Source organism: Pipistrellus hanaki, assembly GCF_964339955.1.
Source record: "Pipistrellus hanaki genome assembly, chromosome: 5".
Classification (NCBI taxonomy): domain Eukaryota; kingdom Metazoa; phylum Chordata; class Mammalia; order Chiroptera; family Vespertilionidae; genus Pipistrellus; species Pipistrellus hanaki.
In genome coordinates, this window is record NC_140507.1 from 80,456,720 (window position 1) to 80,484,495 (window position 27,776).

Consider the following 27,776-nt stretch of genomic DNA (forward strand, 5'->3'; position numbering starts at 1 on the left):
AGGTGCAGACGGGAGCTGAGGAGCAGGGGAGGCAAACTCTCCGTGGCACAGTCCCGTGGGCAGTGGACTGGAGCAACGGCAAAGCCCACTGCGGGGACATGGGACTGGATGGAGAATCTCCACGTGAGGACCAACTCCTAACTTGCTGAGGACATTGAAAACAGCCCCGTGACTGGAGGACAGGAATCGCCTGGAGAGGGAAACACTGTGTCTCTTCTGCTTCCCCCTTACAGAGAAACCGAGGCTCAATTGCCAAACAGTTTTATTTCTTAAATACAAAACAAGATTATCACACAAAAACAGCTACACTGCTGAGCTAAGTGACTAAAGTGCTTGTGTTTCCAGAACTTCACCCCCGTGCTCTGGCACGGATACGCCTGGACAGTGCTCTCTTCCCGGGGGCGAGGGCCGCAGAAGGTCCACGGGGCTGGGCCACGGTCCACGGGGCTGGGCCACGGCCCGCGTGCGGCTTCACAGCGCGCAGGGCTTGTCAGCGCCCGAGAGCAGCGGCCTGCTGGCCTCTCCCCACGTGTCCCCTCGGGGGTCCTCCTCGTTGAAATACCACTGGCGGGGGGCCGCCGGGCCCTGGGCCTCCTCCCAGACCTCCTGGTTGAGTAAGGCCGCCTCCTTACTCACGCCGGCGGAGAGCTCCTGCACCTGGGCGAAGCTCCTGTGGGAGAACAGAGGGGTGACACTCTCTGCCCTCCGCACCTGAGGGCAGAGGGGGCCAAGGCGCCTCTGCCTTCGCCGCGGCGGCAGCGGTCCAGGCTGATTCCTGCCGGGCACTCATGATGAAAGAAAAGATTCATCTGTTCAAGAAACTAGTGTGGCTCAGGGGTTGAGCATCAACCTATAAACCAAGAGGCCACGGTTGGTTTCCCAGTCAGAGCACATGCCCGGCTGGAGGCTCGCTCCCCAGCAGGGGGTGTGTAGGAGGCAGCTGATGATTCTCATCATTGAGGTTTCTCTCTCCCTCTCTGAAATCAATAAAAAAAATATGTTTTTAAAAAGAACTGTGAATGGGGCAGTATCCCAGCCCGCCCTCGAAGTACACGGTGGTAGGGACACAGGTACTCAATGAGCATGTTTAACCACGCAAAGCTGTGACCTCTGCGATCCAGAATGCTCTGGTGGTCCCGATTTCAGGCGGGGCCAGAAGCAGCTAACTGCACAGCGGGTGGCGTTTGATTTCCATCAGCACCTTTCGGATATTTTAGGCATCTCAGGGTGTGTTCAGCATTGTAAAGGAGAAGAAAACAAGATTCTTTTTGGAAGATGTGAAGGAAGCCCCATGGTTAGAAACCCCCTGGAGGACAGAGAGAGAAGGAACCCGGGTGATGGGGGGGGGGGGGCTGGCCTGGGGCTGTTTCCACGTGGGCACACGCTGATGATGGGGAAGCCCATTGAGTTGTACCCCTACAATCTGCGCCTTTTCTCTATGTACTTCCACTCCAATAAAAAGTTCCAAAAAGATCACCCAGGCCCCTCCCCTGGAAAACACTGAAAACTGAACAGACCGATCCAAGGCGCCTAGTGCTGTGAGGTCCTGAGGCAGTGAATGCGGGTGATGCCACTGCCCTTTCTATTTGGCTGTTGGGGAACTCACTTGGGGTTTCAGGTGGGCTGAAGGCTTTTACCCACTCCCTTCTCCCTGCTTGCTGGACCTGCCATGCCAGGGCTGCCCGCTCTCTGCACAGGGCAGCCGCCAACAGCACATCTCTGCCTGGTGGGAGGCTATTTTTCTTTCTTTCTTTTTTTTTTTTTTTTAAGTAATATTATATAATTATATATATAATTATATATATATATGCTATCTTTTTCTTAAGCTATGTTTTTATTGATTTTAGAGAGAGGAAAGGAGAGGAAGAGAAGCATCAATTAGCTGCCTCCTGCACGCCCCCTACTGGGGATTAAGCCTGCAAACCTGGGCATGTGCCCTGACTGGGAATCGAAACTGCAACCTTTAGGTGCATGGGACAATGCTCAACCAATTAAGCCACACTGGCCAGTCTCCCTCCCCCTCCTCCCTCCCCCACCTTTCAATCCACACTGAGGATATGCTCATTGATTTTAAAGACAGAAACACGGATGTGAGAGAGAACATCGATGGGTGTCACCCCACATGGGGACCAACCCAAAACCTTTCGGTGTACAGGACATGCTCCAACTGAGCCACACCGGCCAGGGTGCTGAGTTTTTAAAATATTTTCTGAGGTACCTTCGGAGCTCCACATCCTTCTTCTGGGTCATTTCCTTCAGTTCTCCCAGCAGGTCTAGCACTTTCCCATTTTCTTCTGAACTGCAGACTCCAAGTTCTCCCAACAGACGGTGTGTGGTCGTCAATTCCCGCTGCAAATCATCTGAGGAGAGTGGGGGAGGGTGTCAGCCATGGGCTTCACGGTGCCCAACCACCCTGTGAGCGAGGTGGCTGACTAGATTGTTCTCATTCCCCCGGGACGAACGCTCTCCTGTTACGAAGGCTCAAAGGCTGAGAGCCATGAAGGACGACATCCGTGCACTGGTACCACCGCTTGCCCTTTGCCTGAGACCCTGGGTCAGGCATGTCCATGGGTCAGGCGGTCATTGGAACAGACCTGGATGCCACTCCAGTGTCCCCAACAGAAATGAATGAAAAACGTGGAGAGAGCCTGACCTGTAACTTAATAAGAATCCCATGGTTCCCTTCGCTACAGTACCTCCCGCCCCAGTAAGTATTGCCTGCAACTGCGCTGAGTCCCACCTGCTGGGACACCAGTCTCTCCAATCCTGCCACGTCCCATCTACCAGCTGCACGTGTACACACATCACAACCAAACACTGTAACATTTTGGGAAACTCATAAGGGTTCTCACAAACACACCTCTTTCCTCACAATGTGTTCTAAATGTGTCCTCCCAAAAAGACATGTTTAGGTACTCTCCTCAAGTGTCTGAATGTGACCTTAGTGGAAATGGAACTGAGTCAGAATGAGGTCCCAGGGTAGGTAGGCCCATTCCAGTAACTGGGGCCCTTTAAGAAGAGTGAGATTCAGATACAGAGGCAGCACTCAAGGCACAAGGCGGTGTGAAGACGGGGCAGAGCGGAGTGACGCTGCCAGCAGTGAGGAAGCAGCGGGAGAGAAGCCTGGGACGGGTTCTCCCTCAGAGCCTCCAGAAAGAGCCAACATGCCCCACCTTCATTCTGGACTTCTGGCCCCTTCAACTGAGGGAGAATAAGTTACAGCAGCCACAAACAACTCATACACTCCCTAATCCCAAACCCTAGCAATTACCTAAGGAGCTTTTCTGAAACGCAGTCACAGAGTCACTGCAACAACCATCCGACAGGAAACCCAGACACAGAGCGTCATCCAACTTTTCAAGATCCCATGTCAGACATACACTCCTTCACACGGGAAAAGGCTTGATTTTATTAGAAATCAGCTTTGTCTGGAAGTCAATCCGTCATTGCTTAGGGCTGGGAGATAAGCAGCGATGGGAAGTGACAGCTAATAGATACTGAGTTTCTTCTGGGGGAAACATAAATGTCCTAAGATTAGTAGGGGTGTCGAACTCAATCAGAGAAGGGGCCAAAATCTAAAATCCAGCCTAAATCGCGGGCCGAATGGTTTACTGAACAGTCATAAACTGACAATGTCATAAACTGACAGCGGAGTGCAGTGATGACAGCGCGGTGTGGGCCACATTGCAAGGCCTGGCGGGCTGGATTTGGCCCGAGGGCCTTGTGTTTGACACATGTGGATTAGAGTATAGTAATAGCTGCACTACGAATATATTAAAAACAAGGAATTGTACACTTCAAATGGGCAAATTGTATGCTATTTGAGTTATATATCAATAAAGCTTTTTAGAAAAATGCTTAAGTCTCTGTCTGAAGCTGCCAACACATCAACAACCTTTGTGATCCTAAGCTGCGTTTGTGCAGAGGTCTGCAGGGAAAGTCCGCCTGGTTTAGGCGGCAGTGTTTTACTGCATCAGCAAAACAGAGTTAGAGGCTCAGGAGAGCTCTGCTTAGAAGTAACCAAACTCCAGGACAGCTGGAAACCTGCTTTGGGAAGACAGCAGTTCTAAAGAAAATTTTAAGATCAAGCGCAGCACCTCACTCCTGCCCATTTCCTTAGGTGAAGGACAGATGGGACCCCTCTGCAGGAAAGGGACCCTTGGCTCCGTGTGGAAGGCAAAGGGTGGGGGTCTGCAGCCCTATCACTGCCCCATCAACAATGCACCTCAGTAGAGCCCCCCTCTCAAGGCTGTGGGGTTGCAGGCTGCTCCCCAAGAATGCCTTTCAGCCGGGTAGGAAATCCACAGGAAACCACAGGCCTGGGTTCCAATCCCGGCATGGCTTTCCGGGGGTGCCACCTGGACAAACCAGTCTTGCCAACACCCTACATGCTGTGCCATGTGAAGGGGGGCGTGCCATCTCCCTCCCATGAGGCTTGTGAGGATGACACGAGGAACAAAGGTGCCGCACACAGGAAGTGCCAATACCGCTGGCGGTTCTCCCTGGTCCCTGCCCAGCAGACGCCCGTCCTACCTAAGAACTTGTGCGGGCCTCCGTCCAGGTGGACTGCTCTCACCGGCAGCTCATGCCTCGTGGTGTCCAGGGCCGCGGCGAACGTCTTGTACTGCTCCTTGAAGCTCTCACACACGGCCTCGTAGGGGCTGAGCATCTCGATCTGCGGCAGGAGGGAGAGGCCGGTGAGACGAGGCCGGCAGTCACCGCCCTGGAGTTTCACGCTTGGCACATGTGAGGGAAGACGCAGGCTGTTCTTTCGGGATCGAGGGATCCTCCAGGGGTTCAGCGGGTGGGAGGTCCCTCCCGTCACTCCTGGCCACCCTGCTTGCCACGAACATGCGTCCACCGTCCAGCGCACTCCAGGGCCAGCCCGTGGTGGGACCCCAGGGGACCAGGAAGGCTGTGCCCTTCTGCTTGGGAGCACGGGGCTGCAACACCTGCCCCACCTCAAGGCCTTCCCCACTGACTCCCCTTTCCCTCCTGCACACCATCACAGGGCAGTGTAAGATTCATTATTTGTCATTTTTTCCCTTCCACTCGTTTCTCAGCCCACAGCCTGGGCACATGCACGAACATGTGCACACTGGGTGTCACAGGCTGAATCCCGTAATTCTCTGGTTGACATCCAAACCACCAACCCCTCAGAATGAGACCTGGTTTGGAGACAGGGCCTTCACAGAGAGAACTGAGTCAGGTGAGGGCATTAGCATGGGCACTGATCTAAATGCCCAATGTCCTCGTAAGGGCAGAGAACTGGAGACAAGCACACACACAGGAGGACACCAAGTGAAGAGACAGGGAGAAGACAGCCTACAGGCCAAGCAGAGACCAAGACACTTCCTTTCCTCACGGCGCTTGGAAGGAGCATACGCTGTTGACGCCTTGATCTCGGACTTCCAGCCTCCAGAACGGAGAAAGAGTAGGTGTCCGCTGTTGAGGCTGCCCCGTCTGAGGGACTTTGTCACGGCAGCCCCAGGACATGCACACGCTGGAGGAGGAACTACACCCCCTGGTCAGCCCTTCGCTTCCAAGGGTTTGCTCCTTGACCTTCCTTGGTGTGGAAGATGGTGTCCCAGCACTGACCATATGGTGCCAAGACTGTGCCTCCCACTGCCCCCTGGCCCTGGGCAGGCCTGAAGCATGTCTTCTGTCACTGGGCAGCTGTGGGCGCCTGAAGGATGTGTGTGCGTGCGTGTGAAAGGACAGGTCCCTCTGCAGGCTGGTACCTAACGTTATGGGCACATCCTCTTACAAAGAGTTACATACCAATACCTGGTGGTGTCAAAAGCCAAGCACAAACGTAGCACCAGGCCAGGAGTGACCACTGTACCTTGTCCCTCCAGACACGGCAATGACCCAGCAGGGACCTGGCCGCACTGACCTGCGGGCTGAGGACGTCCAGCAGCTCCCGCTTCTTCTGGCGGAGGAGGAGTTGGCGCTGCAGCTCGTGGGCCTGCTTCAGCAGCTGCTGCTTCTCCCGGCACATCGTCACCAAGTGCCTCTCCGCCTCGTCTTCAAACGCCGCGAGGCTGTTCTCCATCTGTGAAGTGCAGAACAAGAGCTCAGGCCGAGCGGACTCATCTCGTGGCCGACAGAGGCTGCCCTTCCACCCAGGTCACACAACGCGGCTCCCTTTTCACCTTCACGGTCAGGAGAGTCAGGAGTAACGTTTGGGATTCCATCAATTCGGAGAGATCCTGAGGGAGAAAGAAAAGACACTCTGTTCCCAATGAACTGGTACATACCCAGCTTTCCCCCCGGGCGGGAAAGAACGCTGATCCACACATACTTTATTTATTTCGTTCTGTGATTCGATAATGCGCTACCTCATAACCACCTGCCGTTTCTATGATCTGTTTAGCTTCTGGGGGCTTTATGAGAAAAAAGAGGGTGGTGTCCCCTTCCATTCGGCACCACCCTGGAACCAGGACTCCTCCCACCCCAGTGAGACCACAGCCCGGACCTCTTCCTGCCGGGGACGGACGGGGTCTGGCCTTGCACCTTTCCTCGCATGGCACCGCGAACAAGGTCCCAATCTCATTCTTCACGATTCTGCATCTGTATCTACTCCTGTGTGTGTTCTTGTAGAAACAAACTCTTTAGCCAAAAAAGCATCGGCCTGCAGACTCAAGGGTCCCAGGTTTGATTCCGGTCAGGGGCATGTGCCTTGGTTGCGAGCACATCCCCAATGGGGCGTGTGCAGGAGGCAGCTGGTCGATGCTTCTCTCTCATCGATGTTTCTGACTCTCTGTCCCTCTTCCTTCCTCTCTGAGGAAAATCAATAAAATATTTTTCTTAAAAAAGAAACAAACTTTTTAAATGATCTAAGAATATGTGTTTATTTTTGTCCTAAAAGGCATGTTTTTGGAGCCCCAGGTTTCCCAAAGCACCTGGCACAGGGCAGGAACTAAATCAGATTTATCCAACCCATTGGCACTTCCCTCTCATTTCATACACTTACTGGTTCCTTTTCCTGCGAGGCAGAAAATGATGTCGACTCGGTTTTCCTTGGCGTTTTTTTTTCTAACTGTGGAGTCTTTCTGAGCATACTCTTGTCTAAGATCAAGGAAAGCATTTTTAAGGCGAGAAGAGCGTCCTTTGGCAGCTTGCTAAGATGCACTGCCACCCCCAGGTGGGAAAATAAGGGGAGAAACGAACAACTTACCGTTGATGGCCGAGAGGTCCAGGTGCGGGGGGGCGGTGCCGTGTCCTTCCAGCAGCGTGGACTGCAGGTCGCCTTTGTCGAAGATCCCGCTGCTTTCTGTGGGCTCAACGAGAACCCCGCCAAGTCAGCACGGTCACTCAGAGGCTCTGCGCCCAGACCGGGAAGCAGGCAACCTCTGGACAATACACCTGCTTCTAAAACTAAGCTTCTTGCTAGGCAGTAGAGAAGGCGGAAAAGCCTTGGGAAAGTCCCAGCCATCAACTTGAATATATTTTAAAGAACTAGACAAGAGAGGCATTCTGTAAAACCCAAAGATGCTTATTTAATAAAAGCTGCTGTGTGCACAGTATGAGCCTAGTGCATGCCATGTGTTTGTTCTGCCCTCGGCTTTCTCTCCTTCTTTCTCCAGCTGCTTCTGGACTGTTCCTCTTCCCAGCAGTCCCCTTCATTGTTTAGCTCTGTTTAAAACTGTGCAGTTGTGCCTTACACCACGTGACACGGGCAGAGGGGCCCTGCGTGCGTTAACTCAGCAAGGCCCCAGAGTGCTGCAAAGCGAGCAGCGGCGTGTCAGATACACACCGTCAGGTCAGGAACTAAAGAGAAAACAATTTCATGAGCAACTATGAAGCTGAGGAATAAATATGAGGAAATAAAGAAAGCAAAGCAAAGTCACAAACGTGTAGGGCAAGGTACCGTTTGTGTTAAAAGTTTTAGAAAATTCTAGACAGATGAAAACCTATCAAGAGCATCTGCCTCTGGGTGAGAGGCTAGAACCTGATGTGGAAAAGGATGATGTTTTATTACAGAGAGGAAGGGAGAGAGATGGAGAGCTAGAAACGTCGATGAGAGAGAAACATCGACCAGCTGCCTCCTGCACACCCCCCACTGGGGATGTGCCTGCAACTAACGTATATGTCCCTGACCGGAATCGAACCCGGGACCTTTTAGTCTGCAGACCGACGCTCTACCACTGAGCCAAACCGTTTTTTCGGCTGTGGTGACAGCTTTTAGATGAAAAACATAGGGAGACCATTACAAGGAAAATGCGACGCAAGGCAGTGAGAAACAGGAGGATGAGGCTTGCACCTTTTCTGGACCTGGTCTTGGAGCTCTGGCGAAAGTAGTCCCTCGGTTAAGGAACTGGTCCCCCAAGGAAGAGCCATTATGGCAACTGGGCTCCTCCCTGGGGTCACACAGGAAGAGAACCCCACCCCACTGCCCTGCCATCCCCTTTCAGCTCCCCGCATGCCCCGAATCGGTCCTTATACTTTGCCCAGCTCTTTCGTCTGGTGCTTCCAAGAAGGAAGAGGGACTTTTAACTTAGCTTACTTGAAAACATAATTCACCATCACACTCAACACCTCCCAGCTCCACGGCTGTTTTACGCCCTGCCCCCATCGCTACACACCTTTGCTCTTCTGGAGGGAGCTGGGTTTCCTTCCGCCCTCAGGAATCTTCCCACTGGTCTTTGAAAGGTCCGCGGCAGACGCCTGTTGGGAACACAGGACACTCAGGGGACACGATTCTTTCCCTTCATGGACCTCCTCCCTGGTCCACATGAGGTTTCTCACAGTGAGGTTTCTCTTTCTTTCCCCCTTCTCTCCCTTCCTTCTACTCGTTCTAAAAATCAATGGGGGGAAATCCCCAGGTGAGGATTAATAAAAAATAAAATAACATAAGATAAAATAAAATACTACATGCAGCAAGTAGACACACGGGGGCGCTGTAACCAAGTTTGCAAGGCAATGTTAAAATTATGACGTGTGGACTGTGATCCTTTGTTGAGTATCACTTCAATATGTAAACCACGCATTTTGGGTGATGGTGTGTCAACGCAGGTTCACCAACTGTAGATGGGCACCACTCTGGTACAGGATGTAGATCAGGGGTCCTCAAACTTTTTAAAGTGGGGGCCAGATCACGGTCCCTCAGAGAGCTGGAGGGCCGGACTATATGAACTACTAATTCCTACTGTAACACCTTGGCTGCGCTCACTGCCCAAAAAACCTGGCGGGCAGGATCAGACTCCCCTGGGGGCTGCATGTGGCCCGAGGGCCGTAGTTTGAAGACCCCTGATGTAGATTGTGGGGGAGGCTACACATGAATGGGGTGGGGAGGTACCCTCTGCTCAATTTTGCTCTTTGTTAACCTAAAACTGCTCTAAAAATAAAGTCCCAAGAAGAAGTGGTAAATATACACAATGAAATACTACTCAACCATAAGAAGAGATGAAATACTGCCATTTGTGACAACATGGATAGACCTTGAGCATATTGTGCTAAGCAAAATAAGTCAGTCATAAAAAGCTAAGAGCCATATGATTGCACTCATCCATGAGATATAAAACTCACAGACACAGACAGCAGTCGTTACCAGAGGAAAGGGCTGGGAAGAGGGTAAAAGGGACCAAATATATGGTGAGGGAGATGGTCTGACTTTGAGTGGTGGGCACACATGCAAATATCCAGACCTTGTATCACAGAACTGTACACTTGAAACCCATATGGTCCTGTTAACCAATGTCATCCCAATAAACTTTTTTAAAGACCATTTTAAAAAACCACTCCAAGAAGCATATCAAACAGTTTATATAAAACTATCCTTTTCCTTCAAGCTGCATTTTAGGTCACATTTTTAAGAACCCACCACCCACCCTATCCAGATTTTAAAAGAGTAGAAATGAATATTTAACTAATTTTTACCATAAACATTTGGAAAATAGAGGGATAACATGACCTTCACCTCAACACATTCTCAGTAGGTATACACTGAAACAAAATATATAATTGGGTAACATACTGATTGTTTTTGTTTGTTTTAAATATATTTTTATTGACTTCAGAGAAGAAAGGAGAGGGAGAGATAGAAACATCAATCATCAGAGAGAATCGCTGACTGGCTGTCTCCTGCATGCCTCCGACTGGGGATCGAGCCTGCAACCCGGACATGTGCCCTGATTGGGAATTGAGTAGTGACCTCCAGGTTCATAGGTTGATGTTCAACCACTGAGGCACACTGGTTGGGCGATAGTGCTAGTTTTTTATTAAACATCATACGAAGTATGCTCTGATGTTGTTAAGAGTTTCATGCTGTCATTTAAGTGGTTTTGCAGTTTTCATGGTGTGACTACAGGTAGTTCATGACACTTTCTCTACTACTAGTGTTTCAGGTACACCATTTCCCCCCGTCGTTCCCTATAACCCTGCAGGTATATTTTTAAATACCAGCTAAGGTCAGGGACCGTGTGGGGTTGAAAAGCAGAACAATTTTAGGATTCAACAGAGATCATGGCTTTGCAAAAGGATTCTCAAAGAGACTGGCCACTCACTACAGAGACCGAGGTCTCAGCAGGAAGGACACAAGGACCTCAAAGGCAACCAGGCAAAATCCCCAAAACGCTGCCTCCGGAACCAGCTGTGCCTGGCTCGGATAACTTGTGTCAGAATTCTAAGTTCGTTAGAACTCCCTTCCGACCCGTTTCAAACATCATGTGTTACCTTTTTAGTGGGTTTCTTCTCATACTGCAGGTAGCGGGATTCGACCACTTTTCCTCCTGTGGGGAATACTGTTGGTTTATAACAAAACTACAATAGTGGTGTGTGGAGGCCCCACCCCCCACCCCCGCCGAGGGCCACCCCCACCCCACCCCCAGCCAGGTGCTATTGGCCCTCCCTGCTCAACAGCAGGAATGGGGGAGCTTGCCCTTCAGTATCTCATGTATGTAAGGGACACTATTATATGCAAGAACATTTATGGGGCACCACTGTGTGCAAAACATATATGAGACACCTACTGTATACAAGCCCTAGGGCTCCAGGCAAAGCCAGAGATCCACAGGAGCAGAAAGGGGACTCAGGTGGGGAAGGTAAAGAAAGACAGACCTACCACAGATGGCCATCTGTTTGCTGCCTCCTCCTCTCTCCAACTCACTCCGTGTTCGCTCCCCGAACGCTGATTTCCCACTTCCTCCGACCTACTCATGGTACCACCTTTCACATACCCTCACCCACCCCTCCCAGCTCAGGACCAACGCCCTGGACACACTCAGCACCAAGGCCCTTTCTCAGACCCAGCATCTCCCTGACAGTCCAGCCCAGGTCTCCTTCCACCCCTGCCCTTGGGGCATTGAACAAGGATGGAGGAAACCCACCTGTCCTCCAAACCTCAGGGCAGCATCCTGACCCCACGTGGATGGACCTCTGCTCCTGGGTAAGGAGAACACCCACTTTTGTTGTTAGAGCCAAGCCCCACCCCATAAAGAAACTGCCCTGGAGCCTGGCCGGCGTGGTTTAGTGATTGAGCATCAACCTACAAACTGGTCGATTCCCTGCCAGGGCACATGCAAGCTTGATCCCCAGTGTGGGTGTGCAGGAGACAGCCGATCAATGATTCTCTCTCATTGATGTTTCTCTCTCCCTTTCTCTCTGAAATTTAAACAAAACAAGAAAACCTGACCTGGAAACTCCTTTCCTCCTCACTCCTCTCCACAGGTCACCCTGTTAATCTCCCTCACCCACCCCCATGGCTCACCCCCACTTCTCTGCTTCCCTTTACAACGCTGGCTTTCCCTTCTCCTCCCTCTTCTGAATCCCCCCACCTTGTCCCCCCACCACACACACTGGCTCTCACACCACACCCCACAGAAGAAACGCATTTCAGCAAGCCCCTCAGACATCCTCAGTGAGCCATCCTCACCCTGAGCCGTCAGCAGCACTGGGCACAGTGCTCGCTCACACGCCGCCTCCTCCTGACACACCCGTGGCCTCCAGGCTGGCTGGCCCGGTGGCTGACAACAGGCTACCCTGCAGACCCACCAGCTGGTGAAGCCTGAGCACCTCTAGGCACATCACAGGTCTGGCCCGCTCAGGGCGTCCTTCTGACTTAGTCACCTCCTCGTTCCCCTCGGTCACTGTTCCCAACCAACAGGCTGCTCCTGCACCTGCTCCCCTTCCCAACTCTATTCAGCCCAGCACTTCCTCTGGACCCATAAGCTACCGCTTCCTGCTGTTTTTCCCACAGCATCTGTTGTCATCCTGAACACTGGGTCTCCTTATTCTCCCCTCAGTTCACCACCTGTGTCCCAGACAACCAGCTCCCTGAGGGCAGGGACCTGTGTCCGTTTGGCTTGCTGCCATATTCCACCGCCTGCAGGGAGTAGGTGCTCAATAAGATCAAACGTACGATTCTGCACTTTTTCTTGGTGCCTGTAGAGCTCAGTCTCCCTGTTTACGGAAAGGACCCGGGGAGAGGGACAGTCAACATCACGCCGTTTGACAGCTAGGCTGAGCAAGACTGATTTCAAACCAGAACTTCACACCAGAATTTGCATCTTCCATTGGCAATTCCAGTTGCAGTGCCACCCCAAGAGGAAAGGAGGTGCACCCGTTAAAGGGGAGCCTGGTGCGGGCCACGGAGGCAATGGTCACCGAGCACGCTCCAGGCAGTAAGAGCTCAGCGCACGGGTGGGCTCAGACAATCAGGAAGGAGGTACCTAGAAGCAAGGCTGGGTCAGGCAGGGTCCAGGAAGAGAGTCAAGCCAACCCAGTGTCTGCCGCCGGACATGAGGGACTGGGGCAAAGGACAGGCATGGCCATCCTGTACTGGGTGTTGCATAGTCAGGAAAAAATCTGGGGCTCTGGGTTTCTTGGACAATTGAAAGCAGTTTCAAGTTTCCAGAAAACTAGTTCGCATCTGTTTGTTTTAAACAGTGGTGGGTTTTCCACAGCGTTACAGTGAAGGATAGAGTTTGTATTCAAGAACCAGACCACATGCAAATAGGTGTTACGGACAAGATGCTGCTCTAAGTTCTCTGAGATGTGCACTACCAGAGCACACTTTAATATTTCAGCCCTGAGTAGTTTGGCTCAGTGGACAGAGCGTCAGCCTGCGGACTGAAGGGTCCCAGGTTCGATTCTGGTCAAGAGCATGTACCTTGGTTGTGGGCACATCCCCTATACAGGGTGTGCAGGAGGCAGCAGATTGATGTTTCTCTCTCATCTATGTTTCTAACTCTCTCCCTCTCCCTTCCTCTCTGTAAAAAAAAAAAAAAAAAAAAAAAAAAAAAAAAAAAAAATCAATAAAATATATATTTTTAAAAAATAAAATATTTCATTTCAGATGTTTGAGCTCCAACCTGGGAGATCCTCAAGAGTCAACTGGCACTGCCAAGAATCAAGGGGGATGTTCACCATGACCCCAAACCCTCAGGTGGACATGAGACACAGGGGCACCCCCAAAGGACTGATATGCTTTCAGAGAAGAGACTTAGGAAATTCTGATGTTTGATAATGAACTCAGCTCAAGTTCTCTTCACCCACATTGCAAGTGACAAGTCCTGGGCATAGCCCCACATGAGCCCTACCCAGTCCTGCCACAACCCTGGGTGCAGGGGGGGCTGGGTGACCAGACTGGAAATCTCCCAAGGTGTGAACAGAAAAAGGTAAAACCATATCTCCCTTGCTCTGCTCTGTCTTGTTTTTTATTACCCAAAAACATTTACTAGAAAAAAAATCACTTTTTATTTCACAGGATCATAAGGTAGATTCTAGGTTGACTCACCTTGTGTTTGCTTTCCTTTCGGCCTGGAGCCACTGGGAGTACTGGGGTCCCCTGCAGAAAGCATCCTAAAAGGGAGGGCAGGGTCTTGTTAATGTAGTTGACAAGGAGCTGAGGGAAGCCCCTGAGAAGCTCAGGTTTCTCTTCGAGGCTGGGCCACGTGGACAGGAAGAACATGGAGTCCCATCACCTGGGGTGACAGAGTAGCCCCACGGAGCAAGAAGAGTGAACATTTTTGCCGGACCTCAAAGATCTCAACCTAAGTCATGAGCTCAATAATTCAGCAGGGAGCCGAAACCGGTTTGGCTCAGTGGATAGAGCGTCAGCCTGCCAACTGAAGGGTCCCGGGTTCGATTCTGGTCAAGGGCATGTACCTTGGTTGCAGGCACATCCCCAGCAGGGAGTGTGCAGGAAGCAGCTGATCGATGTTTCTCTCTCATTGATGTTTCTAGCTCTCTATCCCTCTCTCTTCCTCTCTGTGCTGTTTGCCACTGGGGGTGCACGGTGAACGACAGATGGAACTCGCTCTGTGAGAGGGAAGAGCAGCACCTTTCTGTTGGGCTCGTGTGAAGGTACCCGGACAGGTAAGGGGATGGGGGAGGAGATAGTGCACCTTTTGCTCAGGTACACTGGGAAGGGCTTTCTAAGACCGGGATCAACAAGACCAAGGGTATGAGGGAGGGCAATGGAGAACGAGGTGGAAGCAGGAAATGGTCAGCCCTATGGCTGAGCTAGACCATTGGCAGGGGTATGGGATTAGGAGGAGTGCACACTGGGCCAGTCCAGCAGCTCTGAACGCCCAATGTAAGGGCTTGGACCCGGTCCTATAGCCCAGGGGTTGGCAGTCTTTCTCTGTAAAGGGCCAGATGGTATATTTGCAGCTCTGTGGGCCATGTGCTTAGTCACAACTACTCAACCTTGCCATTGTAGCACAAAGCAGCCATGATGACTCAAAGAAATGGGTATGGCTATGTCCCAATAAAACTTTATTTATACAATGACATTTGAAGTTTATACAATGTTCACATGTCCAAACATTCTTCTATTGATGTTTTTTAACAACCATTTAAGAATGTACAAACCATCTCAGCTAGCCAGCCATACAAAAAAGGGAGCGCTCTGGCTTTCACTGTAGGCTCTTGGGGAATAGACAGCCATGTTTCATGAAGACTGCTGGCAGACAGACAGGCTCTGAGGTTCTAGAAGGACAGAGACCAGGTCTGCTCCTCACCATCCCACTTTGCCTATATATTCATCTGCTCGAGCTTCCATCACAAAATGTAAGACTAGAAGGCTTAAATAACAGATTTAAAAAAAAAAAAAAATCTTTATTGCCCTAACCAGTTTGGCTCAGTGGATAGAGCGTTGGCCTGCAGACTGAAGGGTTCCAGGTTCAATTCCAGCCCAGTAGGGAGTGTGCAAGAGGCAACTGATTGATGTTCCTCTCATTGATGTTTCTAACTCTCTATCCCTCTCTCTTCCTCTCTGTAAAAAAAATCAATAAAATATATTTTAAAAATTCTTTATTGTTTAGTATTACATATGTCTCCTTTTTCCCCCATTAACCTCTCCCCGGCCACACACACACACACACCCAGCCCCAGCACATGCCCTCACCTGCCTAGTGTCTGTGTCCATTGGTTATGCTTATATGCATGCATAGAAGTTTTTTGGTTGATCTCTTACCCCCTTCTCCCCTGCCTTCCCTCTGAAGTTTGACAGTCAGACTTTTAATTCTCAACCAAGGGTCTGTTTTTTATTGATTTTAGAGAGAAGGAAGAGAGAGGGAAAGAGAGAAACATCAATGTGAGGAAAAAACATCGACTGGCTGCCTCCTGCAGGATCGAACCCACAACCTGGGTAGGTGCCCTGACTGGGTGAGGAATGGGGAGTGCTAATGGATATACAGGGCTTCCTTCTGGGCTGAAGAAAACATTCAAGAGCAGAGGTGGTGGGTGCACAACACTGTCTTTATGCCACCGAATTGCTCACCTTACAATAGTTAATTTGATGTCCTGTGGGTTTTGCCTCCATTTGAAAAAAGAGAGAACGAAGCCTGACATAACAGATGAGGGAACAATGAGGTAGGAATCGCTGACAAACCAGCTGTGGGGTGCGGGGCGTCTGGAATGCCTCCCGGGTTAAATGGGGACGCCAGGAACAGGAGACTAGCCCTGTGGTAGGAGCAGGCTGAGGGCCAGGCTGAGACCTGGGCACTTGGACTCCAGCTGACATCACAGGCTCCACTAGTTCCAGCAGCAATGGTCACTGCTCAGTTCACCGCAGCCACCTCCTGTGTAGCTGGGGCCGGGGACCCCAAAGTGAGACCCAGGCCATAGCGGGAGGCATCTCCAACCCTACTAACATACCCACCTTTGGCCTGCTCTATCTATTTTCCAAACAGGGGCCTGAGGCTTAAACAGGTCACCCCCTAGTTAGTCTCAATGCTGGAAAGGGAAAGGACAAGGACTCCTTTGGATCTGGAGCCAAACAAAATGAGCTCAGGCCAAAAAGGCAGGGACCTGGGGTAAGGGTTGGGGTTGGGGGTCACTACACCTGTGCCAGCCTCAGGTACCACCCCGTTACTGTAGCTCAGAGAAGCTATTATCCATCTCACAGTTAGGGCAATGGGCAGAGGAGGAAATACAAGTGATTTCTGGGGCCTATTTAATTTTCCTTCTCGTTGGCACAATACACATTAGCCGAATGAACAAATAAGACAAAACACAGCCCTGGATCACGCCTGGCACCAGGTATGGGTTCATCGCCTTTCTTGTCCCTGCCCTGTGACTCTGGGCAAATGGCCTTCCCTCCCTGAGCCTCCACCATCCACCTCATCAGTAAGTGGGGAGTATATGAGAAGGTGGGTGGGAAGAGTAAAAGAGACCCTGTAATGGCCCGGCACATGTCCACTCCAATGCGATTATTTCTAACAGCGACAGATCCCATTTACGGGTCGGACAGTGCTTTCGAGGCTCACGTGATACCTACAAGTTGGGCGGTGGCGTCATCAGCCCCGATTCGCAACGTGGGAAGCGAGGCGCGGAAAATTTAAGTCACTTGCCGGTGATGACACCCCTTATCCCCCCCGCATCGAAGTGGCAGACCTAGGACTCGAACTCGCGGTCTACCCTCGCGCCCGCTTTCCCAGCCTGCGCAGAGGGCGCACCCCGGGGCTTCCCAGAACTTGCGCATCTTGAGTGGTTCCCAGGAGGGTCCGGTCCGGACTCACCCGAGGGTCCCCGTTTCCCAACTGGGCTGCCGCGGCCTCCCCAGCCATCGGCCAACGGCTTTCCTCCGGCAACCACAAAGTCCGGACCCGCGGATTTCAACTCACCCAGAGCCGCGCCCCGAGGAGTCCGCCATTTTCCCGCCTTCCACTCAAAGGCGGGCTCGTCACGCTCCCTCGCCCCGCGCCCTCCGGAGGGGTGGCCGTGGGCCGCCGGGGAGAGTGAGTGCAGGCGGAGCGGGCGATCCCAGCGCGCGGGCCGCTCGGGCCTCCCCTACACTTGGTTCCGCTCACCAGTGAGGGAGGCCGGCGCCTGGGCCCTAGGCCCCGCCCGCGGAAGTGGGCGTGTGCCGGGAGCAGCCAGTAGGGGCGGAGTTTGTGGCGCCCCGCCCCTTGGCGCGCTGGCGTCACGCCCCACCCCGCCCCTCCGGGACCCGGAAGCGGGAGCGCGCAGGGGAGCGGCGGGCGCGGCGGGGCGGAGCGGAGCGGAGCGGCCGGAGGATTGTTGGGCGGGAGGGCGGGCGGGCTGGCCGGGGACCCGGCCCGGGACCGGCGGCGGCGCGCGGCGGCTGAGGCCCAGGTGAGTGCTTCCAACCGCGGGTGGGGGCTCCGTTTCGAAGCTCGCGTCGGCGGGCTGCAGTGTAGGGACGGAGCTGAGGGGGGCTATGGGAGTGTGTGGAGGCAGGGATGGAGTGGGGGGCGGGAACGAGCTTGGGGGTCGTGGAGGGGTGGCCGGAGACGGCGCGCGAGCTGGATGGGACAGAAGAAAGTTGGTGGGACGGGCCTCGGAAAGGAGTTTGTGGGCTCGTGGGGGTGGTAGGTCTTGTGGCTTTGAGCAGCTCCTCTGAAGAGGACGTGGCTTCAGTGGTAGTTGAGGGGTCGCAGGAAACGGGTCTGGGAGGGGTAGAGGCAAGGAGGCGGTGTTGAGGGGCCCACGCGGGGGGGGGGGGAGGAGGGAGGCAAGGCTGGTGGGGGCGGGACAGCTTGGGTGCGATCGGGGGAAGGGGTGCAGGATAGCCTGGGGGCATCTGTCCGCAGCTGAAGGGGTGGAAGAACGAAGAACGGTGCCTGAGGCGGGGCGGCGCCTGGGACTCAGTGGGTGTTCATAAATGCAAGAGGCTCTGAACCCGCTGGTGCGGTGGCCCGCTCAGTTGGGAAGAGGAACATGGGCGGAGGAAGGGAGCAAAAGAGGGTAGAAACTATGGCAAGGACTGAGGGCCTGTCCAGGGAGCGCCTGGGGAAGAGGGGGAAGGAAGGACTGTAGAGTGACCCCATTCAGATGTTGGGATGCAGCCCGCGGACATTGGTGGGGGCGTCTCTGGATTCATCTTCTCAGTTTCACCCCCAGCCGCTGGGAGACCCTGGGTGAGTCCCAGCGCTCTCCGGGCCAGGATTCCGGACTGGAAAACCACACAACTCTTCTGTTAAGACCTGGCTGGCTGAAGCCCTGGGGGATGGGGGAGAGGGGGTTGTAGGGTGTCCCCGCGAGCAAGGAAGCAGACTCTGGGCCCTCCTTGGGACCGGAACTGGGTTTCAGAGGGGAGGGAGTGCCTGTGCACGCTCCCTGTGTGCTAGGCTGTCACCACCTCCTCGCAGTTGCATCCTTGGACTTAAATGGGTAAAACGACATACAGGAAATCTGTCCTCCAGCGGCTGTGAGCTCAGCCCCAGAGGCAGCCAGAGTGCCCTGCTTCTCTTCAGTATGCCTGAAGGCCAGGGGTCTCAAAAGGAGAGCCTCATCTGCACTCTTTGTCTGAGGTAGAGACATGGTGCCCCGCAGTTGGAGGGTCCCAGCTCCTGCCTTGCTGTGTTCAGGTCTAGGAGTCTCCAGGCTCTCAAGCTACCCAGGAGCAGTGGGAGGTGACAAGGGCAGCTGGAAAGTTGTTTCTCCATCTGATGGGCCCGATTCTGGCAAGGGCCTTGCATGGGGCGGTTTTGATCAGCATTCATCTCTCCCCTTTCCTGACCAGTGAACCTTGTCTGGGATCTGCCAGAGGCCTGGGGAGCCGGGGCTTATAGCTCATACAGGAGATAAATCTGGATAGCTTGAATGTAAAGAGGATCACAGAAAGATAGCTACCCCTTTCACTTCCAGAATGTTCTGGTCCTTATGAAAGGTGGCTCCAGGATACTCATTCAGAGCCCAGTCACGCCTTCTGCAGACACTGAGCATAGACTTGCCCTGGCCAGAACAGCCCCAATAAAGAGGACCAGAACCTTCTGGTTGCATGGCCCTGGCTGCTTTCTCCTGCCTGCACCAGGAGCATGGTCAGGGAGGCTCTCTTGGAGGGTGGTCTCATGTTGGGGTTTCTCACCTCCATCAAGTATTTTTGTTTCTTCACCTGCAAAATGAATGACTTGACCTCAGTCGGCATTTCTCAACTTTGAAACCCAACCCCTCCTGATAATCTTGGTGTGCCCAACACACAGCCCCCTTGGATTTTATGCAGCCCCCCAACTGGTGATTCCCCTCCCTGCTGCAGTGGTTTGGCCTTCTATTCTACAATTTATATCCAAAAACCATTTAAAAAACAAACAAACTGCACTTTCATGTTTCAAATGGAAAGTCTGCAGTGCCCAAATTGCTTTGCACACCACACTGTTCGCAAAGCTCTAACTGCATCCTGTGGCTGGAAACTGTTGGGTGAGACAGTCCCCTCAGGTCCAGGCCTATGACTCCAAGAAACAGGTGAGATCCAGGAATCTCCCATTTGTTCAGCTGTAGGAGTCATTCTCCGTCCCCAATAGGGGCTTGTTAACTTGCCGCTTCCCTCTCCTCATCTCCTCGAAGTTGTGTGTCTTGGGTGGACCCAGTGTTCACTTAAGCAAGGGCTAGTTGTGCTGGGGGCTGGTTCCAGGGCACAGAGATGAATACGTGCCCCCACCACCACCCCAACAGGAATAGTGGAGTTGAGTGGCAGTCGGTTCAGCAACAGAGCTAGCTCAAGAAGTCATAGGAATAGAATGAGGAATGACGAGTGCAAGCTTCAGGGCTTGGGAATTCCTGCAATTTCTCCGGAAGACCTGGCTGGGCGCAAGCCAAGCCTTGAAGGATATGGAGGTGTGAAATGAAACCTGGAAGGCAGATTTGCACAAACAGGTTCCTGCGCAGCGCTACCCTTCTGTGATAGACGCTTTCGTTTCCAGCTCTTTTGTTCCTCAAGGAGGGCCTGGTTCCTGTTTCCCCAGGATGGATACTGAGGCTCGGGGAGGTGGTGACTTCAGAGATGGCTCCCTGGGTGATCTAGAAACTGGAAGGATCTGAGTAACCCCAAATGGGTGAGGGCCAGATCTCTGGAGCAGAGTTACTCACCTGCAGCAACATTCACATTTGGGGCTGGGTCTTTTTGCTGAGGGGTCAGGGTCCCATAAATTTAGAATATTGAGCAGCATCCCTGGCTTCCACCCACCAGATGCCAATAGCACCCACCCCTCAAACCAAAAACGCCTCCAGACATACTGTGTGGCCCTTGAGGGCAGAATTGCCAACAGCAAGAACCTCTGCTCTGTAGTAAAATCTGGCTCCTGCCCCAGGCCCACCAACGCCTCAGTGGATCTGTGGGGTAAGCTGAGCTCCTTGTGAGCTGCCGTCCAGAGCAGGAGTGGGGAAAAGAGGTCAGCAACTGAATTCTGCCATCCAGATAGTTCTTAATCTGGAGACTGGATAAAAAGGAAGCACCACTGGGAACGGACCAGGGGGAGTTGGACAGCACACATCAAGAATGGCCGGCAGAGGAGGGACAGGAGATGAGCGGGGGCTGTCTGCCTTCGCCCAGACAGCCATGCCATTGTCTTTCCCTTCTTTGTCTCACCACTGACCTGGATTTCTGCAGGAACCGTCCTTGCCTTGGCACAAATTGTTGCTTTTCTTCTGAGATTAGAGGTATTTGATTCTCTTTTCAAGAGCTACTTTGGAGGTGATCCCGGATCAAGGTGGCTCTGGAAGCTACATTATGTTCTCATGTTTGCCCTCTTGTCTCCAGGAGCCAGTCCATCTTTAAGACAAAAAAAATGTTAGACAAATTGTCTAACTTTTGCGCCTAGAGCATGCTTCTCTGCTTGTTCCCCAACTGTGACGCTGCTGTAACTCCATGCGAGGAAATGCACGTTCTGGGGCCTTCCCGAGCCCTCGGGGGGCCATGTCCCTCCTCCCCTTCTTCCCCACCCACCAGCCCTTTGTATGTCCCCGAGTCCCCAACCAACTGTGCCAGGCAGCCCCTGCTCGGCTGCCCCACAGAGCAAGACAGGCCCTTCTCTCTGTCCTCCTGGATAGAGGGAGTCACAGAACAAAGGGTTCTGTCTGAGCACTGCCAGGCCCCTGAAGAGCCAGCCTGCTGCCGCCACTGCAGAGCCCCATCGCTTCACCTCTCCGGTTTTCATTTGGACCCAGAAAGGGTCTTAGAGAGTGGGCATGTCTCAGAAGTGCAGTTTGGGTTCTACTCATTTCCTCGTCGAGACTTTCTTTCCTCGCCGCCGCCGGATCCCAATGATAAATAAAGTAGTGATTCAAGCATTTGGCCTGGGGATTAGTCAGAGTGACGAATAAGCTGACCTGGTCTGACTCATTCATTTATATCCCAGCTCTGCCCTGCTTCATGGGTCTGTATGTGTGATAATGAGCTTTTCACTGCTGTCACTGATGGCTGTGCGAGTTTCCTGCAGCTGCCATAAAAAAGTACCCCAGACATGGCCAGTGCTGCTCAGTGGTTAGAGTGTCAGTCTGCACACCAAAGGGTTGGGTGTTCGATTCCGAGTCAAGGGCATGTTTCTGGGTTGCAGATTCTATCCCAGCCCCGGTCAGGGCATATGCAGGAGGCAGCCAATCAATGTGTCTCTCTCATATCAATAGTTCATTTTCTCACACTCTCCCTTTCCTTCTCCTCTCTTTCTAAAAAAAAAAAAAAAAAAAGCAATAAAAATATATATCCTCAGGTGAGGATAAATAAATGAATAATAAAGGCTCTGTCTCCAAAGACAGTCACATTCTGAGATGTTGGCGTTTAGGACTTCAACACAATAAATTGGGGAAGGGGGATGGAGACACACAATTCAGCCCATAACACTGGGTAAGGGGCCAGTTTTATTTTTATTTAGTAAAGGGGTTTGGGGCAAATAGTTGGACCCATAGAGAGCGAGTACATTTTGTTTTGTCTCACTCATTTAAGTAAACATTCTAGGGATGGTGGGCAGGTTGGTCACATGAACTTTGGCAGCTCCCTGTTAGGGAATTTTCCAGAACTCACACATGTCCTTCCTTACACGTGGGGTGACTGTAAAGAGGCAAGGACCCGGCTTGGGGAGGAGAGTATCTCAGACTCTGCAAGGGGCACATTTGGAGCCAGACCTGGGAGGCCCCGTGTGTGTGTGTGTGTGTGTGTGTGTGTGTGTGTGTGTGTGTCTCCACCAGGGGTCCAGCCAAGGTTTATAGTCGGGACATACTGTGGACTCTGTCCTGAGTATTACCAAATTTGTGGCTAGCCTAAAGAATCACCTTTACTCTGCTGACATGACATGCCATGACAGTGCATGGATAGGCTGGGAAGGGAGCTGTTTGGTGGCTATGACCAAAGATGTTAATAACAGGTCAAAACCCTGGACCATCAGACACCCATGTGATGGAAGGTATCACTGGGTCTGAAAGTGGAACCAGATCTTTGTGTCAGAAACTGGGCAGGTGTGTGCTTCATAGCTGTGAGAAAGAGGCCTTGCTCATGTGAAGACCATGAGACTGGAGGTCACAGACAGATGGGAGGGGTGACTCTGGGCCAGAGAGTACCCCATGCTGCCAGGGTGGGCAAAGTCAAGAATGGGAAAGAGGGATGGATGTGGGGGTCTTGTTAGGACAATGGGGCTATGGCGAAAGGGTTCAGGGTCTCTTTGTGATGGTGGGAATGTTCTAAAAAGGAGCCCAAGGAGAGGTTATTGAAGAAACAAACAGGGGCTCTTGGTGGGAGGCAGCAAGTGGCTTCTGTGAACTATCTCCTCTGCTAAAAGCTCAGAAACAACCAGTGTTAATTGAGCAGCTATTCAGTTCCAGGCATGAGATAAACCGCTCCATGGTTGTTGTTGCCCAAATCCCACATTGCAACTAGTGAGGCAGAGAGTGTCCCCAGACTTGCAACAGGGGGTCCATGGGCACATGTCCCAGGCTGTGGGGGGAGAGCGGGTCCTGTGGACCTTAGAGCAGAGTAAGGCTTCCTCCTTCTCCAGGGCTGCCGAGCCGTGCTCCGAAGCAGGGCTTTCATGTGTTGTCACCGTAGCTCTGCCCACAGGAGGTTCTCAACGTGGCTTTCCACCTGAGCATGATGACAGGTGGACTGTGTGATTCTCCTCTGCCCATCCAGTCCCTCTTCCCCGGTGGCCTTCCACGTCTTTACGAGCCCACCGGTCACCTGTAAGACCCAGAGCCCAGCCTCCTACAGAGCCTCAAAGGTCTGTCGTCCCTGTCCCCCTGTACCCAGAACCCACCTGCGTCCCAGTGCCTGGCTCGGCTACCATCAGTCTCCCCACACACTGCTGTTGGAGCCACCCAGTGGGGAATCCCTCCTCTCTCCCCTCCCCCATGGTAGTCCAGCTGTCACATGCTGGTTGGCTAACCCCTTCCTGTATCACTCGTGCCCTGGTGCTCCCTGTGCCCAGCCAGCCGGGGCTCCCCATCAAACTTGCATGAAAATTTCAACTCCATCCCACATTCACCAGGCTACTGGGTAGGATCTGACCTCCTCAACCCCAGCCCCGCCCCCTCCAGCCTCATTCTGTCGGTCACACTGGTCCCCTTGTTCTGAGGCTGCCTCTGCCCTTGGAGCTCACCACCCTCCCTGGGCCGCCATCCCCAAGCGCTAGGCCTGTCCATCACTGCACAGGCCTCAACAACTGTCTATTCTAAGCACTTTCTGCTTCCTGTTCCAAAATAACCACCCTGGTCAGTTGTCTTCACCAAAGCACCTCTAATATCCGGGGCTGGATCATTCCCTGCGGTGGGTGTCGTACTGTGCCCTGTAGGTGCTGAGCAGTGTGCCTGGCCTTCACCCACCAGGTGCCAGTCGCACCATCCCTCCTCCCCTCTATGGGGAGGACCAAAAATGTCTCCCACCATCTCCTAGGGTGTCCCTGGGTGTGACACACATCGCATCTGGGTAGAAATGCCTCTGCTCCTGGATTGGTTTGTGGTCAGGGTTCCTGAAGGCCAGGACACCTTCACCTTCTCACTCTCTGGCTGGGAAGAGGGACTGAGAAACCTTTGTTGACAGGACAGGGTGAAGGATGCAGCTGCAAACCCCTGGGGAAGGATGGGTCTTCAGGGGCAGGTGAATGGAATTGCCGGAGGAGGTGGCTGCCCTAGCACATGCCTGGGGGAGGGGCTTTCTCCAGGGCTCAGACCGGTTGGGCCAGACTGGAAAGCCTGGGGGAAGAAAGGGACACACTCAGGCCACAGTTATGAGAGGGTGTCTGTACTTGGAGTGTCCAGTACCCTCTGCACTGGGGACCTGGATTTGTGCCCCAGGGTTGCTGTAAGCTGGTACCCCAAACCAAGCAACTTAAACAATAGAAATTTATTCTCACAGCTTTAGAGGCCAGAAGTGCAAAATCAGGGTGTCAGCAGGGCCATTGCTGTGGCCGCATCGCATCACCCCAATCTAAACCCTAAGGTATCCTCCAGCTCTGAGCTGCCTTGACTGAGAAACACACTTGTTTTGTAGCTGTTTCTCGGCATCCATCTTCCCAATAACTTCACATGATCATTTCTTTTCTTTTAATATATATTTTTATTGATTTCAGAGAAGAAGGGAGAGAGAGAGATAGAAACATCAATGATGAAAATCATTGATTGGCTGCCTCCTGCACACCCCCTACTGGGGATATACCCACAACCAAGGTACATGCCCTTGACCGGTATCGAACCCGGGACCCTTCAGTCCACAGGCTGACGCTCTATCCACGGAGCCAAACCTGCTAGGGCGCCTGATCATTTCTAACTAAAAAATTCAAGGACACCCGCATGGAAATGTGGAAATGCTGTGTGTTCTAAGTGGTACCTCCTACATGATTCTACAGCCATGCCAGCCTCCTCCTTTTAGCTTGAGAATGATTTCATCCGATAAACATGTGGCTGCAAATTATGGCCTTATATAAACGAAGCTGCTCCACTCCACTTTCTGGAGGCCCCGTCCGCCTTATTTTCCAGTAAATTCCAGATTGTTCGCCAAACCTATAGGCAGAACCTTGCTTTTTCACGCATCAAGCCTTGGCCAGGCCTTGAGCTCACATCTGCCCACTCACCCACCCCTGGGGCCGAATTTGTGGTTGCTTCCCCTTCTCCGTCTCCTTTCCCTAAGAGCATGGGAGAAAGGCCCTGAATTGAGGGTCACGTCTTCTCAGAGTGCAGAAAGTACACTAGTGTGGCGTTTGCAAAGCCTTCATTTTTCACCGTGGGAGTTATTTATTGTGGTAAAATGTGCATAACATAAAATTCACTACTAATAACGTTTAGTGCAGACACAGTGTTGTACAACCATGACCTCTAGTTCCAAGACATTTACATCACCCCTTAAGGAAACCCCATCCCCATTAGTCTGTCACTCCCATCTCCCCTCCCCCACCCCCTGACAACCTAGTCTGCTTTCAGTCTCTATGGATTTGCCTGTTGGGGACTTTCATAGAAATGCGATCATATACCACGTGGCCTTTTGTGTCTGGCCTCTTTTACTCGGCATGTTTTCTAAGTTCATACTACACATGTATCCATGCTTCATTCCTTTTTATGGCTGGTTAATATGTCACTGTGTGGCTAGACCACATTTTGCTTACCTTCATCCTTTGATGAGCATTTCATTTTCACCTTTTGGTCCTCTCATAGTTCTCCCATGAGTCCTGGAGAGACAGATTCCATCCATGTGGGAGTATGTTTTGTTTTTGTTCACAGTGTATGCACTTCTATGAGTATTAGTTGGAGGACAGAACGGGCGTTTTAACTTCGGGAGATGTGGTGAGATGTTTGGATGAAGGACGGACACATGGGTTTTTAGGACCTGCTATCCCTTACACGGGGCTGCAGCCTGCGATTGCCACTTGCCAAGCTGTGTCTCACCACCATCACCCTCCACCCCCGGGACCTGCCACCTCCAGTTCCTCAGCCCCAGACCTGCTTCCTTTCAGTCTGGGGATTCCTGAGGCACAGGTTTCACATCCACTTGTGACAAGGACCTTAGGCCGTAGCATGAGGGATTTCCAGGTCTCAGACGCTGTGAAGACTCAACGAGGAAGGCATGCTTGGAAGCCAAAGAAAACCCCTCCGACAGATGTCATTGTTTAATGACAATTAGTTAATAATGATTTATCCATGAATTGTCACGGCTCTGAAGCTGTGATCATCAAAGCAGCATGGCACCACGCAGACATCAGCCCAGAGAGAGATCACATGTGTCAAATAACTTACATGTGATATTTAACAGACAAGCGGGGCTCCTGGTCAGAGGAAGAAGGACTATTGAATAAAAAGCGTTAAAACAATCACTTCACTCTCTAGAGAAAATCATTTGAATCCCCATTTACCCTCCCACACTTTACTGGGTTGATTAATGTCCCCAAAACTCAGGTCCACCCAGAACCTCAGAACGTGGCCTTGATTGGAAATAAAGTCTTTGCAGATGTAAAGATCTCAAGATGAACTCATAGTGAATCTAATCATTGGTGTCTATATAAGAAGAGGCAAGGACACAGAGAGGTGCACCACGTGATGATGGAGTGAGATATGAGAATGAAGCACCTACAAGCCAAGGAGCACCAAGTGTTGGTGGCAGCCACCAGGAGGTGGGAGAAAGGCCTGGGTGAATTCTCCCTCAGAGCCTCCATTAGGAGCCAGCCCCGCTGGACTTTTTCAGAACTGTGAGACAATCAGTTTGATTGTTTAAGTCACCTAGTTTGTAGTGCTTTGTTGCAGCAGCACTAGGAAACTCAGACACCTTTTGGAATAATTTCCAGATGGGTAAAGGCTTAAATGCAAAGAATAAATCTGGGCCCTGGCTGGTGTTTATCAGTGGTTAGAGTATTAACCTGCGCATGGAAAGGTCTCCAGGTCGATTCCCAGTCAAGGGCACCTGCCTGGGTAACAGGTTCAGTCCTGTGTGGGAGGCAACCAATGGATGTGTCTCTTTCACATAATTGTTTCTCAGTTTCTCTCCCTCTCTCATACTTTCTCTTTTTCCCTCCCTCCCTCCATCCCTTCCTCCCTCTCTCTAAAAATCAATGGGGAAAAGTATCATTGGGTAGAGATTAACAAAAGGAGTAAATCTGAAAAGGAAGGGGAAGGTATAGTCCTATGTTAACCAGATTTGGGAAAGGAATGGGCAGTAGACATAAAAATAACAATAAACAACGCATCTGACAGCCTGAAAAATGTACAATAGCATTTGTCTCAAAAAACACCATATTCAAAAGTAAATTGATATGACTTAGTTTCATCAGACAGGGCAAAGTGTTTAATAGCCTTCCTATACACAGAGCTCCTCTAAAACAGTAAGCAAAGTATGCTTCAGTGGGGGGAAATGGGCAATAGACATGAACAACTTACAAAAATAGAAAAACAGCTGTTCGATAGACATAATTTTTTTAAAAATCCAGCCTGACAGTCAAAGTAATATGAGGAACAAGATGCTCTTTTGTGCCCAGGGAGGGTCTGATCAGTGGAGTGCTATAGGTAAAATGGTGCCACCTGTGGCATGAGGGATGCTGGGCCAGAAGGTGCGTCCTGGGATTTTGCACCGGGAACATTATTCCTGGGACCTGGCAGAGGGATTTGAATGACATGCCAAG

General features: G+C 52.0%; 2 protein-coding genes across 18 annotated transcripts in view; one reads left to right on the forward strand and one right to left on the reverse strand.

Annotated features, from left to right (window-relative positions):
- Positions 1-245: 245 nt before the first annotated feature.
- HAUS8 (HAUS augmin like complex subunit 8) lies at positions 246-17,297 on the reverse strand. 5 transcript variants are annotated; one of them, XR_014795181.1, is made up of 11 exons: positions 17,073-17,297; positions 13,739-13,803; positions 10,678-10,733; positions 8,589-8,670; positions 7,181-7,276; positions 6,977-7,071; positions 6,156-6,212; positions 5,897-6,055; positions 3,735-4,675; positions 2,219-3,528; positions 246-670 (listed from the first exon to the last, which is right to left on the reverse strand). XR_014795181.1 is itself a non-coding variant. In XM_084885983.1 (11 exons), the coding sequence occupies exons 1-11, from the start codon at positions 17,099-17,101 to the stop codon at positions 472-474; spliced, it is 1,122 nt and encodes a 373-aa protein (XP_084742109.1). In that variant the 5' UTR covers positions 17,102-17,297; the 3' UTR covers positions 246-471. The 5 variants fall into 5 exon arrangements, 4 of the variants coding, with proteins under 4 accessions (XP_084742109.1, XP_084742108.1, XP_084742110.1 ...); XM_084885983.1 differs by having other exon boundaries at positions 2,219-2,360; positions 4,534-4,675; XM_084885982.1 differs by having other exon boundaries at positions 2,219-2,360; positions 4,534-4,675; positions 10,678-10,745; positions 17,073-17,296.
- A 144-nt stretch (positions 17,298-17,441) lies between these two features.
- Positions 17,442-27,776, forward strand: part of MYO9B (myosin IXB) — an 88,524-nt gene continuing 78,189 nt past the window's right edge. For 12 of the 13 annotated variants that reach the window (XM_084885794.1, XM_084885792.1, XM_084885793.1 and 9 more), the window contains exon 1: positions 17,442-17,544. The gene's annotated coding sequence lies outside the window, so the exon portion shown is untranslated. Of the gene's footprint in view, positions 17,545-26,752; positions 26,775-27,776 lie in introns of those variants that run through there. The other variant, XM_084885797.1, reaches the window with a different exon arrangement.